The following is a 22,541-nucleotide window of genomic DNA, read 5'->3' on the forward strand; positions in this document are numbered from 1 at the left end:
TTATGTTGTTTCAGTTCCGCTCTTCACGACCCATTCAAAGGTACCCAAATTGCGCCTGGGGCCAACAGCTGCTGGCTTCTCATTTGGGGAGACAGAGGAGGAGCAGATAAAAGTAGAGGTTAGAGGGCCGATGGGGCGATTTGAGTTCCCCAGGGTGGAGCTTTGCGTTTGCGACTTTCCCGGGATAGAGTGGGTTCGGTGGTGCACCGTGGGGTTTGAGGGTCTCCCAGGCTCTGCACCCCCAAGCTGTAGGTGGCACATGTGCAGGTTACTTAACTATCCTGTGCCTTCGCTTGCTGCTCTGTAAAAGGGAAAGAAAAGTAATATTTCTCTAATACATTCCTAATAGAATGTTTTGGAAAAGAGATAGTACAAGAGAAAGGTTTAAAACTTCCTGGTACATGGATTGTTGTTAATACTACTCTAATTCTCTGAGAAACGAACAGCTCGCGGTGAGATTCTGTGAGCCCAAGAAGCTGAATTGTCTTGGACTCCTGCCATTTTTTGTCAGGAGAGGATTGCTCCTAGCTGGTATCGAGAATGATTTTTCAGGGATGCAAACACAATCCTGGTATTTCACAACTTTCTTTCTTTCCCCAGCTCTGAGATCTCAAAATACTTCACGGAGGAGGAGAAAACAGGCCCACGTGAGTAGGACTTGGCGTTTTTCTGCTAAGTATTCACATAAATTGGAGAACGAGTGGGACGTGTACTTGCACATGTAATGATTGTAACTAAGCCTTAATTGCTAAGTTTTATTTTAAAATCTTATACAAATGGACACATTTCCATCACAGGATGGTTTTGTGCGGTGATGCTGCTAGTTTCCCTACTTTAAAGATGAGACTGAGATGCAGGGGATGTAACCTGTTTGTGCATGGTTACCCTGCTAGTAGGAGGCAGAGATGGGGCTAGAACTTAGTTAATCTGAGGCCAGCACCTGAGTTCATTAATCTCTGGTATATTCTCGAGCATGGGAACTGTCTGGAATCATACTGGGAAAGTAGTTTGGGACTTGATTGTGGGAATCTTGAGCAAGGCTTAGGCTATTCTGTGAGTTTTTTGAATAGTTTTTTCAACTATTTTGATATTGTATTTCAGGTAATATTTATATTTTAGAAGTAACATAATCATAATAGGAAATTCAGAGAGTACAGAAATACGTAAAGAAAAATTTAAGTTATCCATAACCTTAAGATATAAAGATAATCCTGTTTTAGTGCCTTATCATGTATTTCTGTTTAGTGGATGCTGTTTTCTTTAGGACTGATGATGCATTGCAGTACTGCTCAAATTGTAGTCTACAAACCAACAGTGTTGGCATCACGGGGCTAGAAATGCCCATCCTTGAGCCTCATCCAAGACCTGAGTTAGAATTTCTGCAGATGACCCCAGGAATCTGTATTCCAAGATCCTGAAGTTATTCCTGCACACAGGAAAATTCGAGAAGCCCTGGAAAGGTTCTCGGCTGGAAATGGAGGTCTAGAAAATTAACTGTGCCAGCTGTCACAGATAAAGCAGTTGGGTACCTCAGAGTTCTACTCAGTTCAGTGATTTCCCCCCCTACACACACACATTAATTATTGTTAACTGTTAGGTCTCCTTGCAAAATCCTGAGATGAGCAGAAGGCAGCTAGCTGGTAAATCTAGAGACAAAATGGAATTAGCAGTCACAAAGATATATTTCTCTCAAACTTTGGGGAGTGGACTCATTACCATATTTTGTACTAGAAGACTTCTGCTGGAAGTGTGAAGATCGACTAATAGTTACAGTTAACGTTAGACACTTGCTGTCGTCATCAGAACTATTGTTATTGTGTGTTATCACTATGACTATTTCCTAATTTCTATAACTTTAAATGTAATTTTTTTCTTATAGAAAAATTGCAAAAATAGTATAAGGAATTTATGTATACTCTACCCAGATTCTCTATGTTTTGCCTACTTGCTCTGTTGATGACTATCAGCTTGATACCGTCAGGAACATACCTGTAATCAAAGTTAGCTTTGTTTTAGCTTGCTGCAGCAAGGAAACCCACATTCCATGGGGAACCATTGAGTGTCTTGGGAAGAGGTGATTATGCTTATTGCGTTTGGCTTGTGTTAGCTGAATTGGGGAGAATTTTAGGCAGTGAAGGTTTCTTTTGGGTTGGATGCTGTCAAGAAGCAGAAGCGATTTGATAACTGACTACTGCAAGAATTTTTATCTAGTAGATGGAAGAAATAAAGAGATGGGAGTCGTCACTGTTAACAAGTGCTCACATTAATTAGCTGAGATGGACAGTTCTTTGGCTATTTTTGTCACTGTAGAATGCCTTTGTCTCTGTTATGCAGTGTCTTGTAATTTTCTTTTTTGCTATGATCATGAATGTTCCTGTCTGATTTTTGTTCATCAGTTGAAAATGTCAATTTCTAGCTGTTGCAATAGTTAGCTTGTTAGCTATTTTTTTTCTTTCACAGTTTCATCGTACTTACATATTTGGGGTGGTTTTTTTTTTTCCTGAACCATTTTAGAGCAAGGTACAGACAGTGATCAAAATGGAATCACATCGATAACCCACTGTCGTCTAATCCAATGTTCGTATTTAAATTTTTTCAATTTTCCCAGTAAAATCTTTGAGAGCAATTTTCTTTCCAGTTCAAGATTCAGTCCAGTTACATGCATTGCACTTGTTTTTTTTGTTTCATTAGTCTCCTTTAATCTAGAACAATTCATCAGACTTTTTCTTTTTTGCTCTTGACAGTTTTGAAGAGTATCGGCAAATTATTTTGTAGACTATCCCTCTGGTTTATCTGAGATTTCCTCACGATTAGATTCAGGCTCGGCATTATCAGCAAAGATGCCACAGCAGTGGTGAGGCACCCTTCTCAGTGCATCGTATGCAGCATACGTTGGTTTGTCCAATTGGTAGTCTCAACTTACTTTTCTTGGTTAAGGTGTCTGCTAGGTTACTGATGTTCCTTTTGCAGTTAATACTTTGAGATTATCTTATTCCTCACCAAATTTTCTCCAATTTTTAACCTCCCTTGGTGATTTTCTGTTTTTCATTCTACGTCTGTTAGTTTGCATTCTACCATGACAGTGTTCTAAGAGTTTCCTCTTCTCAACAATTCACTTCTTACACATAGTCATATTTATGACAATATATTTATAGTGCAGATTCCTGTCTTTTTAATTTAAATTAGCTATGGAGTGGCACACATTTTTTTAATTGTTGCAGAATCATAGGTCTTAATTAGTTTTCTTTGCTTCTCTGTATTTTTGTGAAAAGAGCACTTACTGCTTTAAAGAAACATCACACATTTTTGTATTATTTATAAAAAGTTTTGCGTCAAATATTATCATTGAGGTAACAAATTATTAAAAAGACTACACCAGAGATTTTTCAGAACTTATAAGAGTTTCTAACGTGACAGAGCAGCAACCTGTGAAATCCATGTATCTTACAATATTCTTATTCTGTTGGTAGAAATCAACATTTATGAGAGTAATTTCTAACTATGGAATAACATATACTTTGCTGCAATGGCAAAGAAATAAGAAACCCTGACAATGTTCTAAGGTCTTTCTATTTTATGACAGTCCCATAAGGTCGATGCAATTATTCTCACCAGCTTGTAGATGACAGAATTGAGGTGAAGAGGTGTTAATGATTTCCTCCAGACGACACTGCTAGAGAATAGCCTAGCCAGAATTTCAACCCATGCACATTGACTCCAGAGTCTACCTTCTTTAGGTCTCAATTTATACCATATCCAGTGTAAGAATTACTACTGTTGAAGCTACGGGCACACTGGTGGTGGGGCCACTGTGTGTGGTTGGGCAGAGTATTTCCTGAACTACTAGTGAAAGGGATAGCATGGGCATCTGGCATCCATGCCAAGTTCTGTACCTCAAGCTGCATGTAGATGTTGGGGACCAGGCATCTTTGGGAATTCACAGCATGCAGCCACGTGGATCAGCGACATACTTGACCGGTTTCTATTGACTTCTTTCTCTTTTCCCAGTCTGCCTTCCTAGGACTCTGTTTCCGAAGAAGGAAAAAGAAAAAATGAGCATGTTCAAGGTGAGTAGGGCTTGCCTTTCTTGCTTTCACCTCTGTCCTGTTTAGAAAAAAAAAAAAAAGAAGTGCAGCTTGCTTCCAGCTGTAATTTAACATCAAGCGTAAGAATGCTACGTTTTCTAGGATTTGACATTTTTAGTGATCGAAAATTACCATATTTTGTAAGTGGAAATATCACTCCTAAAAACAGAATGCTATGAACAGAATGATGTCATTTGTTTCCAAAGATTATCGGTATACTAGAGTGATGCGAAAATAATAATTAATAAAAGTGAGATATTTTTTGGAGTGAGGTTAGGAATGTAATCCATAAATTATCTCAGGGTAAACTCAACTGCAAGCGTCCCCAGTGGGTATTCTTGGAACAAAGAGGAAATGGGTTAAAAAATGCTGTTTCGGTACTGGAGAGATTGGACACAAGTTTTTCTCTTTCACCAAGAGTAACAGCATTTGAGGAACTGTTGAGTATGTGAGATGCTTATTTTATTTTACCTTTTTTAAGATTAATTACTTTTAGTTTTCGTTTTCGTTTTCTTTCATCTTTTATTTTCACTAAGAAAAATTAATAGAAATGAAAAACATCTTTACTACTTTCCCAAATTAGCTGCTTTGATATTTCCATAATCTTTTCATTATATGTATTCATACTATGTATTTGTATTCAGAACATAGATACAACTTGGTTTTTGCATTTAATATTATATAACATTCATTTTAAATTGCTATATTATGTTCCCATCAAATTTACGTACCTATTTTTAAAACAATTTTCTATTCATAGACATTAATTTAGGATCCTTTACTGTTTTAGGAGCACTACAGTACAGTTTTCCTGCATTTAATCTTTTCCTCAAAAAAATCAATTCTGAAAAAATACTGCCTCTTTATGTCCTTAACATACTGAGTATTCAAAATGAGTAAAACTATATTTTATATGTGGTACCTCGGATATTTTTTTGGTAGAATCTTCAAATTTGGTGCAATGCCTCAGGATTAAACTGCTGCCTCACACAGAAAAAAATATAGTTAGAAGTTTCCTCATACAAGAACTATATTCTGTTCCTCTGTGCCTGAGTCATACCCTATGTATACTTTATTTATTTTTTCTTTGTTTATTTTCTTAAATGAAAGTTATAGATAACCTAAGTTTAAAAAGTTCAGTGGTACTAGAGGACTTGTCGCTGCATTGACACTTCAGAACAATTTTATGAAGAGGTTTTTGGTTTCATCTTAATTTTCAATATAAAGAAAGTGGATTATGAAAAATAAGGAACCTGCTCAAGTTCACACAGAAAACCAAGTCAGAATATTGTACACGAGTGCAGGACAGAGACAGGAGGGAACAGTTTTGTGTTCAGAGACCTGGCAAGCCTTTTCCGTTTATTTCCATGTATAACGGTGCTCCTCAGTGGAAAGGTGGGTGCTGACAGACACCGTTGGGACGAAATTGGAAAATGTTTCTGGGGCAATTGGCAATATTAAGTAAAAAGTAGAACCTTTTTAGTCAAGATGTGGCATTTAGAATTCTAGGGAGTTTACTTGTAACACAGCTCACTGAGAGCACCAGATAAACATACAGAGTCTCTTTTCTCAGAGCAGTGCTTCTAGTGAGGCTGAGGCAAGCAGCATGTGCCATTGACAGGATAGGAGGGTGCCGGGAGGTCTGCAGATCACTCAGGGGCCAGAGTGGCTTCCCACCCATCCTCAGTGCCACCCCTCTCCCAGTGGACACTGGGTGTAAGATTGAGGTGTATATGTTTGGCTTAGGAGGCAGTGACGTTCAAGGACGTGGCTGTGGCCTTCACCGAGGAGGAGCTGGGGCTGCTGGACTCCGCCCAGAGGAAGCTGTACCAGGATGTGATGCTGGAGAACTTCAGGAACCTGGTCTCAGTGGGTGAGGACAGGCGCCCTCTGGAGTGTTTCTGTGACCTTGGAGTTAAGGCTTTGGGGCTCTTGATATGGTTCCCTGAGTTTGGAGACCAGACTTTCACAATGCCTGTAGGCTACAAGAGAAGGAAATTCCTAGTCTTTTTCATCTGTGTTTTATTAAAAAGAAAAAAAAAAAAGTAAAGAAGTAACCCAAATGGACAGCATACTGCTGTACTTTATGTATTTTTTAAAATTTCACTCATGTCCTGTTAGTGAATTATAAAACCAATTTATTGAATCCTACTAACAGTTTTCAATGGAGTATAACAGAGTAGGAAATATCACAGCTTCTGGGGAAGAATACCATACATTCCAGAAAAACTGGCCAATTCCATGAGTGGTGTGAGAACCACTGGGAGGAGATTTAATGAAAATAGACATTGTTTAGAAATGAGTCATTCAACCATTGTTTTAGTAAGATATATTTATGCATATGTGTCTGAGTCATGAAGTAAATGCTCTTTCTTCAGTAAGTCACGATAAAAGATTTTTGAAAACAGTTCTTTCAACATCTTGAATATGCAATTGAAACTGAAATTTCCAGTAAATTATAGCTTCATTGTGTTCATTTGAAACTTGTGACTTCACATATTCTCAGGATATCAACATTTCAGATGAGATATATCACATATAGAAAGAGAAGAGAGGCTTTGGATGATGAAGACATCACCCCAGATAGAGAAAAAGTTAGGTAAAAACTAGCAATTGTGAGTTCTCGTAGTTAACTGTCCATCTGTTTTGTTTCTCGCCACCACTTGGGCCTCACGCAGTTCAATCTGCCAAATCTCTCCTGGATTATTGCAGTAGCCTTCATACTGGTCGCCCGCTTCCACCTGTGCCCTTCTATGGTCTGTTCTCTGAGTGGCAGCCAGAATGATCCTTTGTAATCTTAAATCAGATTATCTTATTCCTCTGCTCAAAATTCTCTTATGGCTTATGTTACTTAGAATAAAACCCACGTAAAGTGGCTTCTAGGGGCCTCTGTGGTCTGCCGTTTGTCCCCCAGTGCCTCTGAGTACATCTCCAATCCTCTCCCTCTTACTGTTTTTTCCATCTACGTTGTCCTCCTGCTGTTTCTCAGACCCGCCAAGGATGCTTCTGCCTCAGATACCTTTACTTGTTCTCTCTGCCTGGAATATTCTTTCATCTACAATCCTTCAGGCCCCTTCTTTACTTCATTCAGGTCACTCGGTTTTAGTGTCCTGAAAGGGCTGTCCTCTGACAACCCTTTTGGAAATACGATCCCCTCTTTACTTTCAGTGCTCAGCCTGATTTTGTATCTAAGCATTGATCATTCAACCTCACATGTATTTTTGATCACTCATTTATCGCCTTTCTCCCCGCAGTGAAAGATTGAAGGAATTTCCAGGATTGAAGTAATTTTGTCTTTTTGTTTGTTTTTCTGTCCTCGGTGCTTAGAATCGTCCTGGTACCTGCAAGGGCTCTGTAGATATTTGTTGAATAAATGAATGAGGTAGCAAACAGAGAAATCTTTCATGAAATAGCTAATAGGTGGTAAACAAGTCTAACTCAATAAGGAATACTGCAAAACCTGTTTGTCTTCATATGAATTTCTAATATAGTTCTAATTCTCAGGCGCCCATTGGTGTGTGTGGGTGTGCGCGTGCACAACTTACTATCTAATTAGGTCAGTGCAGACCTGTAACATTGTAGTTTAACCAAACTGAGTAACAAGCTTCCCCTGTGACTTTCTTTGAGCCATTAGTAGCAGAGCATATTCATTTGTGGGGAGGTAATATTTCTTTGAATGAGAATTCTTATGTCCAATTCTTAGGAACTTTCCCCACAGAAAGAAAAAAAATCTATTTCCTTATCGCTTATGTGTAGGTTTTTATGTATGACTTTAGAAAGCATTTCATGTTGTGAAACCTTTACTGCTTGTAATGATTTTCTGATAGTTTCTAGTCTGTTTCTTGTAACTACTTAGCCACAAGCTACTGAATTTATTTCACAGCTGTCTAATAAACTGCACCCTCACTTTGGAAATCCTATTTGTTAAAGGCCAGTGTACCTATATCCAAAACTTTCCCATACTTTTTTTCAAAGAGACAGCATTTTTCCTTAGCCTCTAAATTTTGATTCCTACTTGGGAAAGTAAAAGCATGTTAGAGAGACAGTACAGAGCGTCAGAAGGATCCTGGTCTTCAAGCTTTCCTTTCACCCCAAGTGATTCTTGGCATCTGTGCTATTCTCCTCAGCGTTAAGCTCTCTGGTGTACCACTGTCTCGGGTGCAGCCTTTCAGCTTCTCAGCAGAGGGTATTTTCCAGTCCTTTTCCTATTTCAGATACCTTCCTTGTAAAAGCTCTATCGCTTCTATAACTTGGCTCAGAGTTAAGCTGGGATGGATTCTCTATTTGAAGTTATAGAGAATCCTAGCAATGAAATTGTGATTCATTTCTTGAGTACTTACTAACTGCCAGGCACTAGTAAAGCTGTGAGCACTCCAAAATGCTTGTCTTTGCCGATCCTGTATTGTGGTAGAAGAAACATGTAACTTTTGGAAAATGATTTAAATAGTATGTCAAAGGCCAGTAACTTTGTTTTAAATGGGTATCAATACTAAGTGGTTGAGAGCTTAATGGACCTCCCCTGGTTTCTGTCAGTAGATAGACCAGGGAACTTCATATGTGGTGAAAAAGATAAGCCGAACCACCCTGAGGTTCATTAAAGTCTTATACTGTGTCCTAAGTGTGAAATTGTGAATCTTTGAACAAAGCTTTCACTTGCCTGTATCTCTAAATTCTCTGTTGCGTAGGCGATAACAGTCACAGTGAGCTGAGGACTGTTCGAGACAGAGGACCCCATGAAGAGCTTTCCTGTTGGGAGATCTGGCAACAGATTGCAAACGACTTAACCAGGTGTCGAGACTCCATGATAAAAAGTTCTCAGTTCCAAAAACAAGGTGATTCCCCCTGTCACGTTGGGGCAGGACTGTCTATTCAAATTTCTGAAAATGAGAACTGTGTACCAAATTATAATATGGATGGTCCCAATGACACTGGAAATACAGAGTTTCCAACCTTGAGAGTGCAGGATTCTTGGAGGAAAACTTTCCTGACCGAATCACGGAATTATCAGAATAGATATCAGCAAATTTCCATGAAGAATAAACTATGTCAGTGTAAACAGGACGGTGATACCTTCAGTTGGCTATCACATCACCTCAATGATCGTGCAGTACACAAAAGTGAAAAATCTTACAGCTACAATGATTATGGAAGAGAGAGTGTGAAAATTGCAACATTGGATCAGAGTATGATTCATACAGGAAAAACAACTTACCACTGTAATGAGTGTAAAAAGACCTTCAGTGATCCCTCTGCCTTTGATCTTCATCTGCAGTTACACTCAAAGGAGAAGTCTCGTATATGCAGTGTGTGTGGAAAAGGCTTCTGCTATAGTTCAGTTCTTCAGATCCAGCAGAGAATTCACATGGCAGAAGAAGGCTGTAAGTGTGGTGATTGTAGTAAGGAATTCAGTCAGAGCTCACATCTGCCAACTCATGGGAAAGTGCACTCTCCTGTAGAGAAACCATTCAGGTGTGGGGAGTGTGGGAAAGGCTTCAGTCGTAGATCGGCGCTTACTGTTCATGGTAAATTACACACGAGAGAGAAACCTTATAATTGTGAGGACTGTGGGAGGGCCTTCAGTCAGGCCTCTCATCTACAAGACCATCAGAGAGTCCACACTGGGGAGAAACCATTCAAATGTGATGCATGTGGTAAGAGCTTCAGTCGTAATTCACATCTTCAGTCCCATCAGAGAGTCCATACAGGAGAGAAACCATATAAATGTGAGGAGTGTGGGAAGGGCTTCATTTGTAGCTCAAATCTATACATTCATCAGAGGGTCCACACAGGAGAAAGACCCTACAAATGTGAGGAATGTGGTAAAGGCTTCAGTCGGCCTTCGAGTCTCCAGGCCCATCAGGGAGTCCACACCGGAGAGAAATCATACATATGTAGTGTGTGTGGTAAAGGTTTTACTCTGAGTTCAAATCTTCAAGCCCATCAGAGAGTCCACACGGGAGAGAAACCATATAAATGCAGTGAGTGTGGGAAGAGCTTCAGAAGGAACTCCCATTATCAAGTTCACCTCGTGGTCCACACAGGAGAGAAACCCTATAAGTGTGAGGTATGTGGGAAGGGTTTTAGTCAGAGTTCATATCTTCAAATTCATCAGAAGGCCCACAGTGTAGAGAAACCTTATAAGTGTGAGGCATGTGGGCAGGGTTTCAACCAGAGTTCACGACTTCAGGTTCACCAGCTGATCCATACTGGGGAGAAACCGTACAAATGTGAAGAGTGTGGGAAGGGCTTCAGTCGTAGAGCAGATCTTAAAATTCATTGCAGGATCCACACGGGAGAAAAACCATATAACTGTGAGGAATGTGGGAAGGTGTTTAGGCAGGCCTCAAATCTTCTGGCCCATCAGAGGGTCCACAGTGGAGAAAAGCCATTCAAATGTGACGCATGTGGGAAGAGCTTTGGGCGGAGTTCACACCTTCAAGCCCATCAAAAAGTCCACACTGGAGAAAAGCCATACAGATGTGAGGAGTGTGGGAAGGGCTTCAAGTGGAGCTTGAATCTCGACATGCATCAGAGGGTCCACACAGGAGAGAAACCATATAAGTGTGGGGAGTGTGGGAAGCACTTCAGTCAGGCCTCAAGCCTTCAGCTGCATCAGAGTGTCCACACTGGGGAGAAACCGTACAAATGTGATGCGTGTGGAAAAGTCTTCAGTCGGTCTTCACAGCTACAGTCTCATCAGAGAGTTCACACAGGGGAGAAACCTTATAAGTGTGAGATATGTGCTAAGACCTTCAGTTGGCGGTCCAATCTTACAATTCATCACAGAATCCATGCTGGCGAAAAATCCTATAAAAATGATAGAACTTAGAAAAACATAAGAGAGTCCATACAGGCAAAAAGTTTTATAAAGTGATATTTTTTTAAGTGTCATGTGAATTCTTTTAGTCATCAAGTTCAATAAAATACATATATAATATGTATTATATAATATATATATAATATGTATTATATAATATATATTATGTATATAATTAAAGCAGTGTTTTAACCATAGCTTAACGTAGCCCGGTTGAATGCTCCACAGTAAGAACCTTTATAAGTTGTATCGTCAGGGCTTCAGTTGGCACTTTCCCCTTAAGTATTACTCAAGAGAGAGGCCTTACAAAGGGTTAAGAGTCTGATCTGGCTTTGTACAGAAGTATCGTGGACAAGCCAAAATTATTGCCCACTAAAATGTATGCTTTATAAATGCAGATTTTGTGAATCCACATTGTCTTAACATTGCTAAGTACTTACTTCCAAGGTGCTCTGAATATGTTAATAAGCGGGAAAAATGTATATTTGAAAAATGTGGAGATCACCTCCAAAATTTCATAAAAGCTTGTATTCAGAACAGCAAACATGGCCTTAAAATCAATTCAGAGAGATGAAGTTGAAACAAAACCATTCGGGTGTGGCTCCATCATATAGTGGTTAGCACGTCTTCTTTACACGCAGAACATCCTTGGTTCACACCTTAGGTGCAGTCATGGACCATATCCCGGGTCCGCCAGGCTCCCAAGTGCACGCCGCAAGCGTGTGGGAGGAGAAACCCCAACTCCAGAGATCCAGTTCTTAAGGGGAAGTGGCAACATCCATAGGTCAAGGGTGGAAGTGTGTGGGGGGGAATGGGGGGGATGGGGGGACGGGTTAAAGAAGAGGAGAAAAACATTCAGGACTACAATCTATTAACTTGTCACTGTCCTGTATGATTAGCTCCTGCCCTCCCCGCAGCCTCTCATGAAGTTGTACCATATCATCTTGAACTTTGTCTAGTGTTCTGTTAATTTTATACAGTATAAACTCAAGTATGTTTTGTAACAGAGTACACTGAAAACTGGATTTTGTTAGTCTACAGTAACAAGACATCACATGATTTTTTTCAAGGTTGTCAAAGCCGGAGTTTAAGTGTTAGAAGTACTAATGACAAACATTTCTTCACAGCCAATGAAAGAGAGCTCTTTTGGTGGTGATGTTGGGTTTTCACCACAGGGGAGAAACCTTATAAGTGTGAGATATGTGCTAATTTTCATGGCTCTTCTCACCTTGACCCCCATCTACACCAAATATCAAACCTGTAGCTGTGTATCCAGTTTTGTTGGCCTTTGAAGTTCATTCCTTCCTCACTTGGCATCATGGGCTCAAATTCTCCATTTTTTTCCTCTAGGGAATTTTCTTAGCTTTAAACTTGGCTACTGTTGATATTTTGGGTACTCGTTACATATAGTCAGCATGTCTTTTTTTTTTTAATGGGTCTCAAAGGCAAATTTAGTCAGCAGCTGAATGGCAGCACTTTGATTTACAACGTTGTACATTCCGTTATATTCTAGAGCAGGGGTCTCCAACCCCCAGGTACTGGCCTGTGGCCTGTTTGTAATTGGGCCACATGGCAAAAGGTGAGCAGCCGACAAACGAAGCTTTATCTGTATATGCAACTGCTCCCCAGTGCTAGCATCACCGCCTCAGCTCCATCTCAGATCATAATGCTATTGATTCTTATAGGAGCACTGGTCTAGAGGGGGGCCAGAAACGTTGGGGACCGCCATCATAGAGCATCGATGTGAAGAATAGAATACTGAAAAATTGAGGTAGGAATATATGACCAGACTCCAACAAAGCTGAGGCCTTTGACCTCTAAATTTACCTGAACCTCCTTTACCTTAAGAAGGAGGCCTTCCTCCCCTCAGTCCTCCCTTTCCTGAAGAGCCTATAATGATCTCCCCTGAGATAGTTTCCTTGCATGAAACTGTGGGTCCTTGCACCCACCACCTTTCATTTTTCTAGACCAATTAATCAGATTTTTGCAGACCACAGGAAAGGAGTCTAGGTAGGAAGTCATCAGATGTTAAGTATGACCATGAGGAGATACTATACCTGCCAAGACAGGATTTTTTAAAAATATGACAATAGCAATGAGAAATATAGTTGTGAATCTTATGGGTATTGAATCAGGTGGAAACTATATAATTTGGTTCAGGCTGGATTTGTTGATATGGGTGGACTAAACACTATTTCCAGACTCGGGGGTTAGCTCCAGCACCTGGGAATGCCTTCAACACTGCTCAATTGAATGAAATCTGGACCCCCAAATAGCATATGCTAAAGTCAAAATGCCAGAACTTTCTAAGTATATTGTAAAATAGTGTCTCATCTTGAGCACTATTGACATTTGGGTTTGTTAATTCTTCATTCTTGAGGGGTACGGACAGTCCTGTGCACTGTGGGATGTTTAGCAGAATCTCTGGCCTCTACCCACTAGTTGCCAATAGCACATCCTCTTTTCCCCAAGTTGTATTGATTAAAAATGTCTCAAAACACTGCCAGATGGCCCTGCAGAGGATGGGGCAAAGTTGTCCCTAGTTGAGCACTGCTGTAGAAAGAGGAACACAAAGACAGGAGTGCCAGGCTGCTGGAGTGTGAGACCTTCCTGCCCAGTCCCCCGGGAGCCAAGGATACCCTTTGTCAAAGATTTAAGAAATTCTTCGGTGAAGGGGCGTTGGTCATCTTGGATAGCTCTGTATTGACTTCTGTGCAGGCTGGAAGTGAGAGAGGGAAATGAGGATACCGCCATGGTCTTGAATTCAGTGAGGATGATGGGGTCCTGGAAGCATCAGAGGTCAAGTGGAGGCACTTTATTCACAGAGAAAGTGATCATGTTTGTCATAGTGAACAGAAAACCCAAAGGGATCATCAGAATGGTTTGGTTCACAGAAATTTTTGCATTTGTTCATTGATCATGCTGTCCCTGGGCCCTGAAATAGATGGGAAACCTACTAATATCTTATTTGATTTGAATAATTGGAAAAGCTCTTGGTCTGACATAAGTGAACATAAGTCTGACTCAGATCAATGTGAGTTATGGCCCTTGGGCCAATTCCATAATATGAGTCGGTTCTCGTTCCCAGGTATTCTTGACTGTATACCATAAATCATCGTGAATTCCTTAAAGTGACTTGCAGCCATATTTTATGGAAGATGTGCATTTGGTAAGTGAAAATAACCAGAATATGGAGGGATTACTGGACTCTAGCGCTGATGTTAACTCCTAGAACCCTCCAAATGGCACTATGGCCCACCAATTAGTAGAGGGTCTGATAAAGGACAAATAACGAGTGTTTTTGCACAGGTCTATATGTGGTCGTGTGAAGGATCCCTGAACCCACCCAGTAGTTATTTTCCAAGTTTCATAATGCGGAGTTGTCACAGAAGTAGCTGGCAGAATCCTCACATTGGATCCCCGACCCATGGAACAAGGGCTATTTTGATAAGAAAGTTCAGGTGAACAGTAAAACTGCCTCATATGTACCAAAACAGAAAATGAAAAGCAATACCATATTCCTGAGGGATCACAGAGATTACTGCTGCTATTGTTATCTTAGAAGTTTCAGGGGTCATTTCTATCACATCCCCATTTCAATTCATTCATTTCACCTGTGCAGAAGACAAGTGCATCTTAGAGGATGACATGGGGCTGTTGTAATCTTAATTAGGATTCGAGTCCAGTTGCAACTCTAAATGTGGTTTTATTGCTGGAACAAATCAACACTTCTGCTGGTAGCTGATAGGCAGCTCGTGAGCCAATGTGTGATTTTTTTCTCTGTACTTAATAATATCACCAAGAGAATTTTAGTTTCGTCTGGTAAGACCACCAATACTCTTTTATGGCTCCAGCTCAGGGGTACATCAATTCCAATCTTTTTTCATAGATTAGTTCAGGGATGGGCAAACTACATTACATAGGTCAAATCTGGCTGCCTATTGTTTTTGTAAATAAAATTTTATTGAAACATAGCTATAGCCATTCTGCATATTGTCTATGGGTGTTTTCGTGCTAAAATGGCAGAGTTGAGTAGTGACAGAGATCATTTGGTCTGTTGTATACTATCTTACTCTGTAGAAATAATTTTATGACCCGATACATGTCTGATGATGCATGAAGTGTCTGTAACAGACAGGGATGCTGCATGGAGCTCACAACATTAATGTTTAGGATTTTGGAGCAATGTTTTATCATTCTCTGCAGATGGCATTACTCCTGGGAAAGCAGCTTCTGGCTCTATTGGGCTCTAGTTAAAACTAAATTCTTGGCCACCATCAAGAAAGTTACCATGCAATCAAGTCATAAATGTGGGCACACCCGCAGCACTTCATCAAGTGTGAAACATAAGTTTGGGCTCATGCTGAAGTTGCAAATAAGTTGCATGAGCAAATGGTTCAGATCCTGTTTTAGTATGTTTTTAAGGTTCTATATTTCCTTCTACGATTTAAAATTTCACTTCGATTGCGAATTTTTAATTCTGTTCATTTTGCTTTGTAAAGTTTGCTTTGTGAGGCTGTAATTGATAATTTGATAGTAATTATAAATATTTCTTATATCTTATAAGAAATGCTTTCTTCGAAGACTACTTAGTAAAATATTAATCTATTTTTAAAATTCTAGGAATAATTTGAAGCCTAGGAAGACGGCATCTTTCTCTAGGGAGGATTTTCATTTGTTCCTGCCAGGTGCTTGAAAATACTAACAAAAACCGTCACTCTAACCCAGTTTCAGATACTGAGAGACTCGGAGTTTGGCTTTCAGTCACGAAAAGACAATCCATTTCCCTTTTATTCTTACTCCAATGTGGCAGCTGTTTGGCGTTTTACCAGAGATTCCTCCCCACCCAGACCTTCCCCCGAATCCCCTGAACGTGGCAAACGTATTGTAGAGCTTTCAATAACAGATGCGGTAGGTGGCGACAAGCCAGACACCACCACTTAAAAGTGGAACAATTTCGTGGACGTTCGCCCTGGCTTTCTAGGGGTTACTACCCTAAAGCTCAGAGAACTCGGAAGTATTTCTTCGTCGGGGGGCGGGGAGGGGAGTGGCGGGGCTAAGGCCTTGTTTCTCTAGTGCACTCTGGGATATGTAGCCCGGGTCAATGTGCCCAGGAGCACTTCCGCTTCTGGCCGGTAGTGTTAGAGAATTCTGGAAAAGTGTTCCGGGGCTCCCTCCGTTCCAGGACTCCCTGCTTCCTGTAGGAGTCACGTTGGTTGTAGACTGCAAGGATGCGGTCCACCTCGTGTAGTGGATCCCCGGAGCCCCTTCAATCCTGGGACTGCCTAAGTCCCGGCCCTCGTCCTCAGGGAGAGTAAGAGAAGCCGCGGCCAGCTGCGGAGCATGGGGTGGGAGACGTTTGCGTTCTCCGCTGAAGCCTCTCGTTTGGAGCACTTTGTGCTCCCTGGGTTGGGGTCGGGTCGGTTCGCGTGTCCCTTGGTCTCCTGGTGCACCCCAACCGGCTATCTTTACCTACCAGCCAGCTCTGACACTTCCTAGAGTAACATGCGAGTTACTTAATCTCTCTTGACTTCATTATCCTCACCTCCTAAGTAGTCATCAGTAGTTGGTAATAGCCATTTCATGCGAATTCAACAGCCTTATGAGGTAGTAATGCAGCTGATAGCCTTTATTTTTAACACAGAAGGAAACGGAGGTAGTATTAGATAAATAAAACATCTTGCCAACACAGAAAGTCCTCTCTACACAATCTGGAAAAGAAAGCTCCGTTACTAGTGAATAAGCGTATCCAGAATACAGTATTGTAGGGAACTTGTGAGAAAAAATTACATAGCAGTTTCTCCTTGTTTATATAGTCAAGCAGTTACAAACTTTTTATACCATTCTGTAGTAGATACATAAATTCTCATGATTGGCAGAATGTTGTCTTCCTATAAGAGGACTCGACTGTACCATTTGCTGAAATCCTTTGATAAATTCATCCTAAATTTTCCTGGGAATGAAGTCTTAATTCATTGATTTTTATCCGAAGAAATAACAAAATTTCTCTTATTTCCCCTGCTAGTAGATTTGCAGGGAAAGGCACCTTGGTTAAACTCCCAAGTGGTAGGGACACTGGTTGTTATTTTATCAGAAGTTTCCGCTTAAAAGAGACAAACCTAGGACATTTGAAAACACTTCTGGGTTGTAAATTGGTTAGATGCTTTCTTAGTCTCTAATGAGATTTACATGGATAATGAAAGATTAGAGAAAGGATCCAAAAGCTCTATATATTTTTTGAAATGCTCTATTATAAAATGTAAAAGGAAAACGAGTTCTTTAAACAAGTAAGAAAAGTCTTTTTCATTTGCTCTTGGTGAGTTTATGTAGTTTGCTCAAAATTTACAGCTAGTTAGAAGCAGAACTGCCATTTAAACCCAAGAATTGGGAGCCTCAAGTGTATATGGCTGGAGGAAGCATTTTCTGTCAGGCTTAGAAGGTGGTTTGGGGCTTTGGAGTTTATATTTTCATTATAGAAGGAATGTATGCCCATTATAGAGAGATTACAAAATAGAGAAATATTAAAAAGAAATCAAAACTACACATAATCTTGGGATTTAGAGATAAACCAAATTACTTAACCTCTCTTTGCCTCTGGCTACTAAATTGTAAAATAGTGGAAACAACAGTATTTACCTTTAGAAAGTTGTGAAGATGAAGTGTCAAAAGAGTTTGGAATAGTCCATGGCATCAAAAGAGTTTGGTATAGTCCACGGCACACACTATGTGCTCCATAAGAGATATCTCTGTATTGCAGAGTAAGGAATATATGTTCAGTAAGTGAGAAATGCAAGCATATATTGTATGTATTTGTGGACAGAAAAGTCTTTACAATGACCATGCTTAAACATCTACTTAACGATGTGTTCATCCTTCAAATTCGTAAATTCCTTGAAAAATGATTTCAGTGGCCCTGATTGCTTTGAGAAGTTGATCATAGAAGTCTGCACTGAAGCTCGGCTTTTCACTGAATATGTCTAGTTGTCCTCAACAGACAAGTTGTTCTGATTTGTGCTATTAACAAAAGTGGAAATTTACAATATATCTGCCTTTGTTGGATTTTTTTTTTTGTTTCATTCTTTTTATATATAAGTGCCTAAAACTGCAAAATAGGGGCTATCGTTTTTTCCTCTTTTGATATCAGTGGGTAGAATTCTATCAGCAAAGCATCACGTGATTTGTTTCGCACAAGACCGACTTCAAATATTTGCTATTATGTTTTGTCAATGAGAAAAAGCTAAACTGTACTGGCGTCAAAGAACTGCTCAAGGCCGACAAAATGACAGGAAGCCATTAAAGAGACTTCTGGAAGTTGCTGGCTCGTAGGCCGAGAACTCCGAGAGCTTAGCGATTAAAAAAAAAATTTTATTTCTAATATCTTTACCAGGGCAGAAGTGATTCTTGGGTGTTATGGGAAATGAATTCCCCAACTCTGTCCGGAAACAAGGGGCTGCTGGGAAGCGTAGTTCCGGAGTGCCGTGTAGTCGGAGCCACTTCCGCCCGGGAGAACGAGGCCGTCACCACCTTTCGGTCCGGGAGGTGAGTCAGCTCCGCTCCCCCCACGCCCCCTCCGTGCCTTTCCGGCCTGACTGTGGGACTAGTCGCGACCTAGCCGGCTGTGTTATGATGGAGGCGTCGCGGCCGCCGGCGGAGGCTGAGAGGCGGCGGGCGGAAGCTCTCCCCCACTTAAGCAGCAGCGCTGCCACTTCCATCGGTACAACATACGGCGAGTTTATTCCCTCTGCGCTCTCCTTTCCTCCTCTAAAACGGCGAGAGACAGCAACTACTGGCCGGGAGGTTGTGATTCGAAATAGATGAGACAGTACGTCTCATCTACAAGCTTAGGACGGTGGTGGCACCGCATAACGGTGGCTTCGCAGTGGGCATGGCGATTTCCCTCGCCGGCGTCCTTTTCACTGGAAGCCCGAGTGAAGACAGAGGTCAGGGCTCTAGGAGCAAGGCCACGGCCCTTCCGTCATCCTCCCGGACACCGAGCTCTTCCCAACCTTACTGAGTTTTGATCTCTTTTTTTAGGAAGCACTGAGTCACCCCGCGCTAGTGCCTGGGGATGTCCGCCGCAGCTTATCCGAGAGAGAGAAACAGTCGTGCTGTCCCCGTGCATCCTTCGCTTCACCACCCTTGAATTCGGAAAGGGGAGGAAGAAGAGATTTCTTGGCTCCTTGCAGCATATCCTCCGGTACATACTACTCAGAGTGCTTTCCTTGTCTGCCATCTCTTTTCAGTTAATCAGGTTTCCTTCACTCAATAAGTTTCTACTAGGAAAATGTTCAAATGTTTGTCGAATAAACCCAAGAATGTTTAGTTTGCTTCTTAATATGCATGTGTGTATTTCTGTTTCCCACACACATAAATACATACTTCTTTTTAAGTTTACTGTGCTTGACTTTTTTTTTTTTTTTGTCTTCAGTGTGTTCCCTTTATTTGCTCTCAACTGGTTTGAAATTATATGGCTTGTGTTACTTTTAATTTTAAAGATGGTTATCGCCTCAACAGATATAAATTTAATCAACATACATCCTCATTCTGGAAAATATAGAAATGAAAACTATATTTGAAGGTTGATGATGGATCCCCACTACCACTTTTTTTTTAAACCATAGATTAGGTTATAGGTATACTTTTATTATAACCACCTTCTAAACTTGTCATATTGTTCCTGGGCTTTTTTTTTTTTTTTTTTTAACAAATATATTATCAAACATATTTACAAGTGTTTGTTTTCTTATTGCTTCTTTCAGAATTTATTTGGTTGTAAATTTTGTTCATTTTTCATCAGTTAAAATGTCTGTAACATTTTACATTATGAAAATAATATTTTAGTTTAGCATGGAATTATAGGTTGACCGTTATTTTCTTCGTTTTGGAGATATTCAGTTTTTGATCTTTATTGTATTTCCCAGTTCCATCTTATTGTCATTTCTGTTAAGTAAACTATATTTTCAATCTTATTGTCATTTCTGTTAAGTAAACTATATTTTCTTTCTGGGAGCTTTAAAGTTTTTTGTTGTTTTTAGTTTTTATATCATTTAGGCCTTTGCGTTTCTGAATTTCAGTATACTTTGTTTAGGAGTATATTTATTTTTTATTGTTCAGAATTTCTATTTTTGAACTCAGCAACTATCTCTGGAAATAAGACCTGCCATTTTTTTTTCATTCTCTTCTTCTCACACTCCTGCTAGATAAATGTTGGGGCCTCTCAATCTGTCCTCTATGTTTCTTCCTTTTTTTAAATATTTTTTATTTTTCAATTATAGTTGTTAACAATATTATATAAGTTTCAGGTGTACAACATAGTAATTAGAGATTTAAATAACTTATGAAGTGAACACCCCAATGAATCTAGTACCCATCTGACACCATACATAGTTAGTACAATATTATTGACTGTATTTCTTATGCAATACTTTACATCACCATGCTAATTTTGTAACTACCAATTTGTACTTCTTAATCCTTTCCCCTTTTTCACCTCTCCTAAATCCCTCCCGTCTGGTAACCCTCAAAATTTTCTCTGAGTTTATTTCTGTCTCATTTGTTTAGTTTGTTTAGATTTCACATGTAAGTGAAATCATGTGGCATTTGTCTTTTTCCGACTTATTCCACTCAGCATAATACCCTCTAGGACCATCCACGTTGTTACAGATGGCAAGATTTCATTCATTCATTCATTCATTCATTCATTTATATGGCTCAGTAATATTCCATTGTATATGTGTACCACCTCTTCTTCATTGATTCATCTATTGATGGACACCCAGGTTGCCTGCATATTTTGGCTATTGTAAATAATGCTACAATGAACATGTAGATGCACATGTCCCTTGAAAGTAGTATTTTGAGTTTTTTTCAGAGAAATACCCAGAAGTGGGATTACTGGGTTCTTCTTGGTCTCTTGTTATAGCCTTTGTTTTAAAGTCTATTTTGTCTAGTATAAGTATCACTACACCAGATTTTGTTTGTTTGTTCCATTTTCATTTTCATTTTCATTTTCATTTTCATGAAATATCTGTTTCCATCCCCTTACTTTCCATCTCTGTGTGTGTTTTGATCTGAAGTGAATCTCTTGTAGACAATGTATGTAAGGATCTTGTTTTCAACCACCCTGTCTTTAGATTGAAAGATTTAATTATTTTTCATTTGAAGTACTTGTTGATGAATATGTCATTATTGTCATTTTCTTACTCATATTTTGATACATATTTTTTTCTTCTTCTTAAAGAAGCCCCTCCAGCATTTCCTGTAATACTGGCTTGGTGGTGATGAACTCCTTTAGCTTTTTCTTGTCTGGGAAGCTCTTTATCTGTCCTTTGATTCTAAATGATAGTTTCGCTGGGTAGAGTAATCTTGGTTGTAGGTCCTTGCATAGCTGCAAGCGAAGTTCAGCCTCAGCCCATGTACTTCCAGGACCACCTGGTAAGAGCCACCAAGCAATCTACAGATGGCTGCCACCCCTGCTGGGACTATAGGTGCCTCAAGAGGCCAATCCAGGTACCAAGGCCAGCTGCCATTGGTGCTGGGTTTGGGGCTGCTCAGCAAGAGGTACAGGGCATGCCAAGGCTAGATGCTGCTTGTTTGGGTTTTGTAAGCCTTTGAGAGATTTTAGAAAGATTGCGACTTGGGTGGATCCACAAGGTGGGTGGGGTGGGGTCTCAGGGAATCACCTGGGCAGGGCAACCAGTGTTAACAAGGCTTCTGGAGACTCAGATGGGGAGAGTTCAAAAAAGGAAGAATGGATATTGCCAGCACTTCTTTCTAAGAGAAAGCTGCTCCTCTAGCTCTCTACCTAAAGCCAGATAACTCAGTTCCTCTCTGTGTGTCTCTGGCACTGCTCAAGCAGCTGCACCAGTGCTGTGGCTCAGAGCGAGTTGAGTTCTTCAGTAAATAAGTCTGGATGCAGGTCCTTTAAGAGGAGCATCTGTGACTCCTGCCGCCCTCCGTCTCACTCAGCCACAATTTCCACTGGTTTTCACAGCCAGATGTTTTGAGGATTTCTCTTCCCAGAACTGGAACCCTGAGCTGGGGAGCCGAGTGTGGGGCTGGGACCCCTGTTTCTCCAGGGGTGGGTTGGGGTCTCTGCAGCCATGAAAACACTCTTGATTTTCAACCACTGCATGCGGCTATGGGACCAGCCCATTTCATGTCTTTGCCCCTCCTACCAGTCTTGAGGTGGCCCCTTGTGTAAATTCTCAGTTGTAGGACGCCTGTTCAGCTAGAGCTCAGACAATTCCCAGTGATGGTGGTTCTGTAGTTTCGTTGTAATTTTGATGTGGTCATGAGAGGTGAACACAGCATTTACCTTCTATGTTGTCTTGACCAGAATTCCCCATCTTCTTCTTGTTTCTTGATTTTTCTTTTGTAGCTTTCTGTTTGCTATGTGTTTTTCTGTATCTCCATACATATAGGATAAAAGGCTTTTTACCAATAAGCCTCTTCTGGCTTCATAAAGTAAATTGACCCAAACCGACACTTTTTAGAAAGCTAATACCAGTGTCAATAAAGTGTTACTAGCTGGGCAACAAATTATCAAGTAAAAACAATTTTAAGTTAGAATTAGAGACTGAAGGTGACTCTCATAGCAATAATAAATGGAGTCTAGGTACCTTTCAGGTCTTTTAAGT

The 22,541-nt window shown here is 40.3% G+C and overlaps 2 protein-coding genes across 10 annotated transcripts in view; both read left to right on the forward strand.

Moving 5' to 3' along the window:
* The window catches only part of ZNF227 (zinc finger protein 227), a 43,207-nt gene that overhangs the window by 8,661 nt on the left and 12,005 nt on the right, over window positions 1–22,541 (forward strand). For 5 of the 9 annotated variants that reach the window (XM_039866086.1, XM_039866085.1, XM_039866084.1 and 2 more), the window contains exon 3: window positions 18,937–19,099. The gene's annotated coding sequence lies outside the window, so the exon portion shown is untranslated. The other 4 variants (XM_039866080.1, XM_039866079.1, XM_039866081.1 and 1 more) reach the window with 4 other exon arrangements.
* LOC120605239 (zinc finger protein 226) lies at window positions 607–11,004 on the forward strand. Its single transcript, XM_039866089.1, is given in 5 exon segments — window positions 607–647; window positions 4,009–4,067; window positions 5,832–5,958; window positions 6,592–6,684; window positions 8,771–11,004. Coding segments are annotated over 4 exon segments (2,424 nt in total). The 5' UTR covers window positions 607–647; window positions 4,009–4,052; the 3' UTR covers window positions 10,960–11,004.

The sequence above is a fragment of the Pteropus medius genome, unplaced genomic scaffold, assembly GCF_902729225.1.
Source record: "Pteropus medius unplaced genomic scaffold, Ma_sr-lr_union100, whole genome shotgun sequence".
In the NCBI taxonomy this organism is placed as follows: Eukaryota; Metazoa; Chordata; class Mammalia; order Chiroptera; family Pteropodidae; genus Pteropus; species Pteropus medius.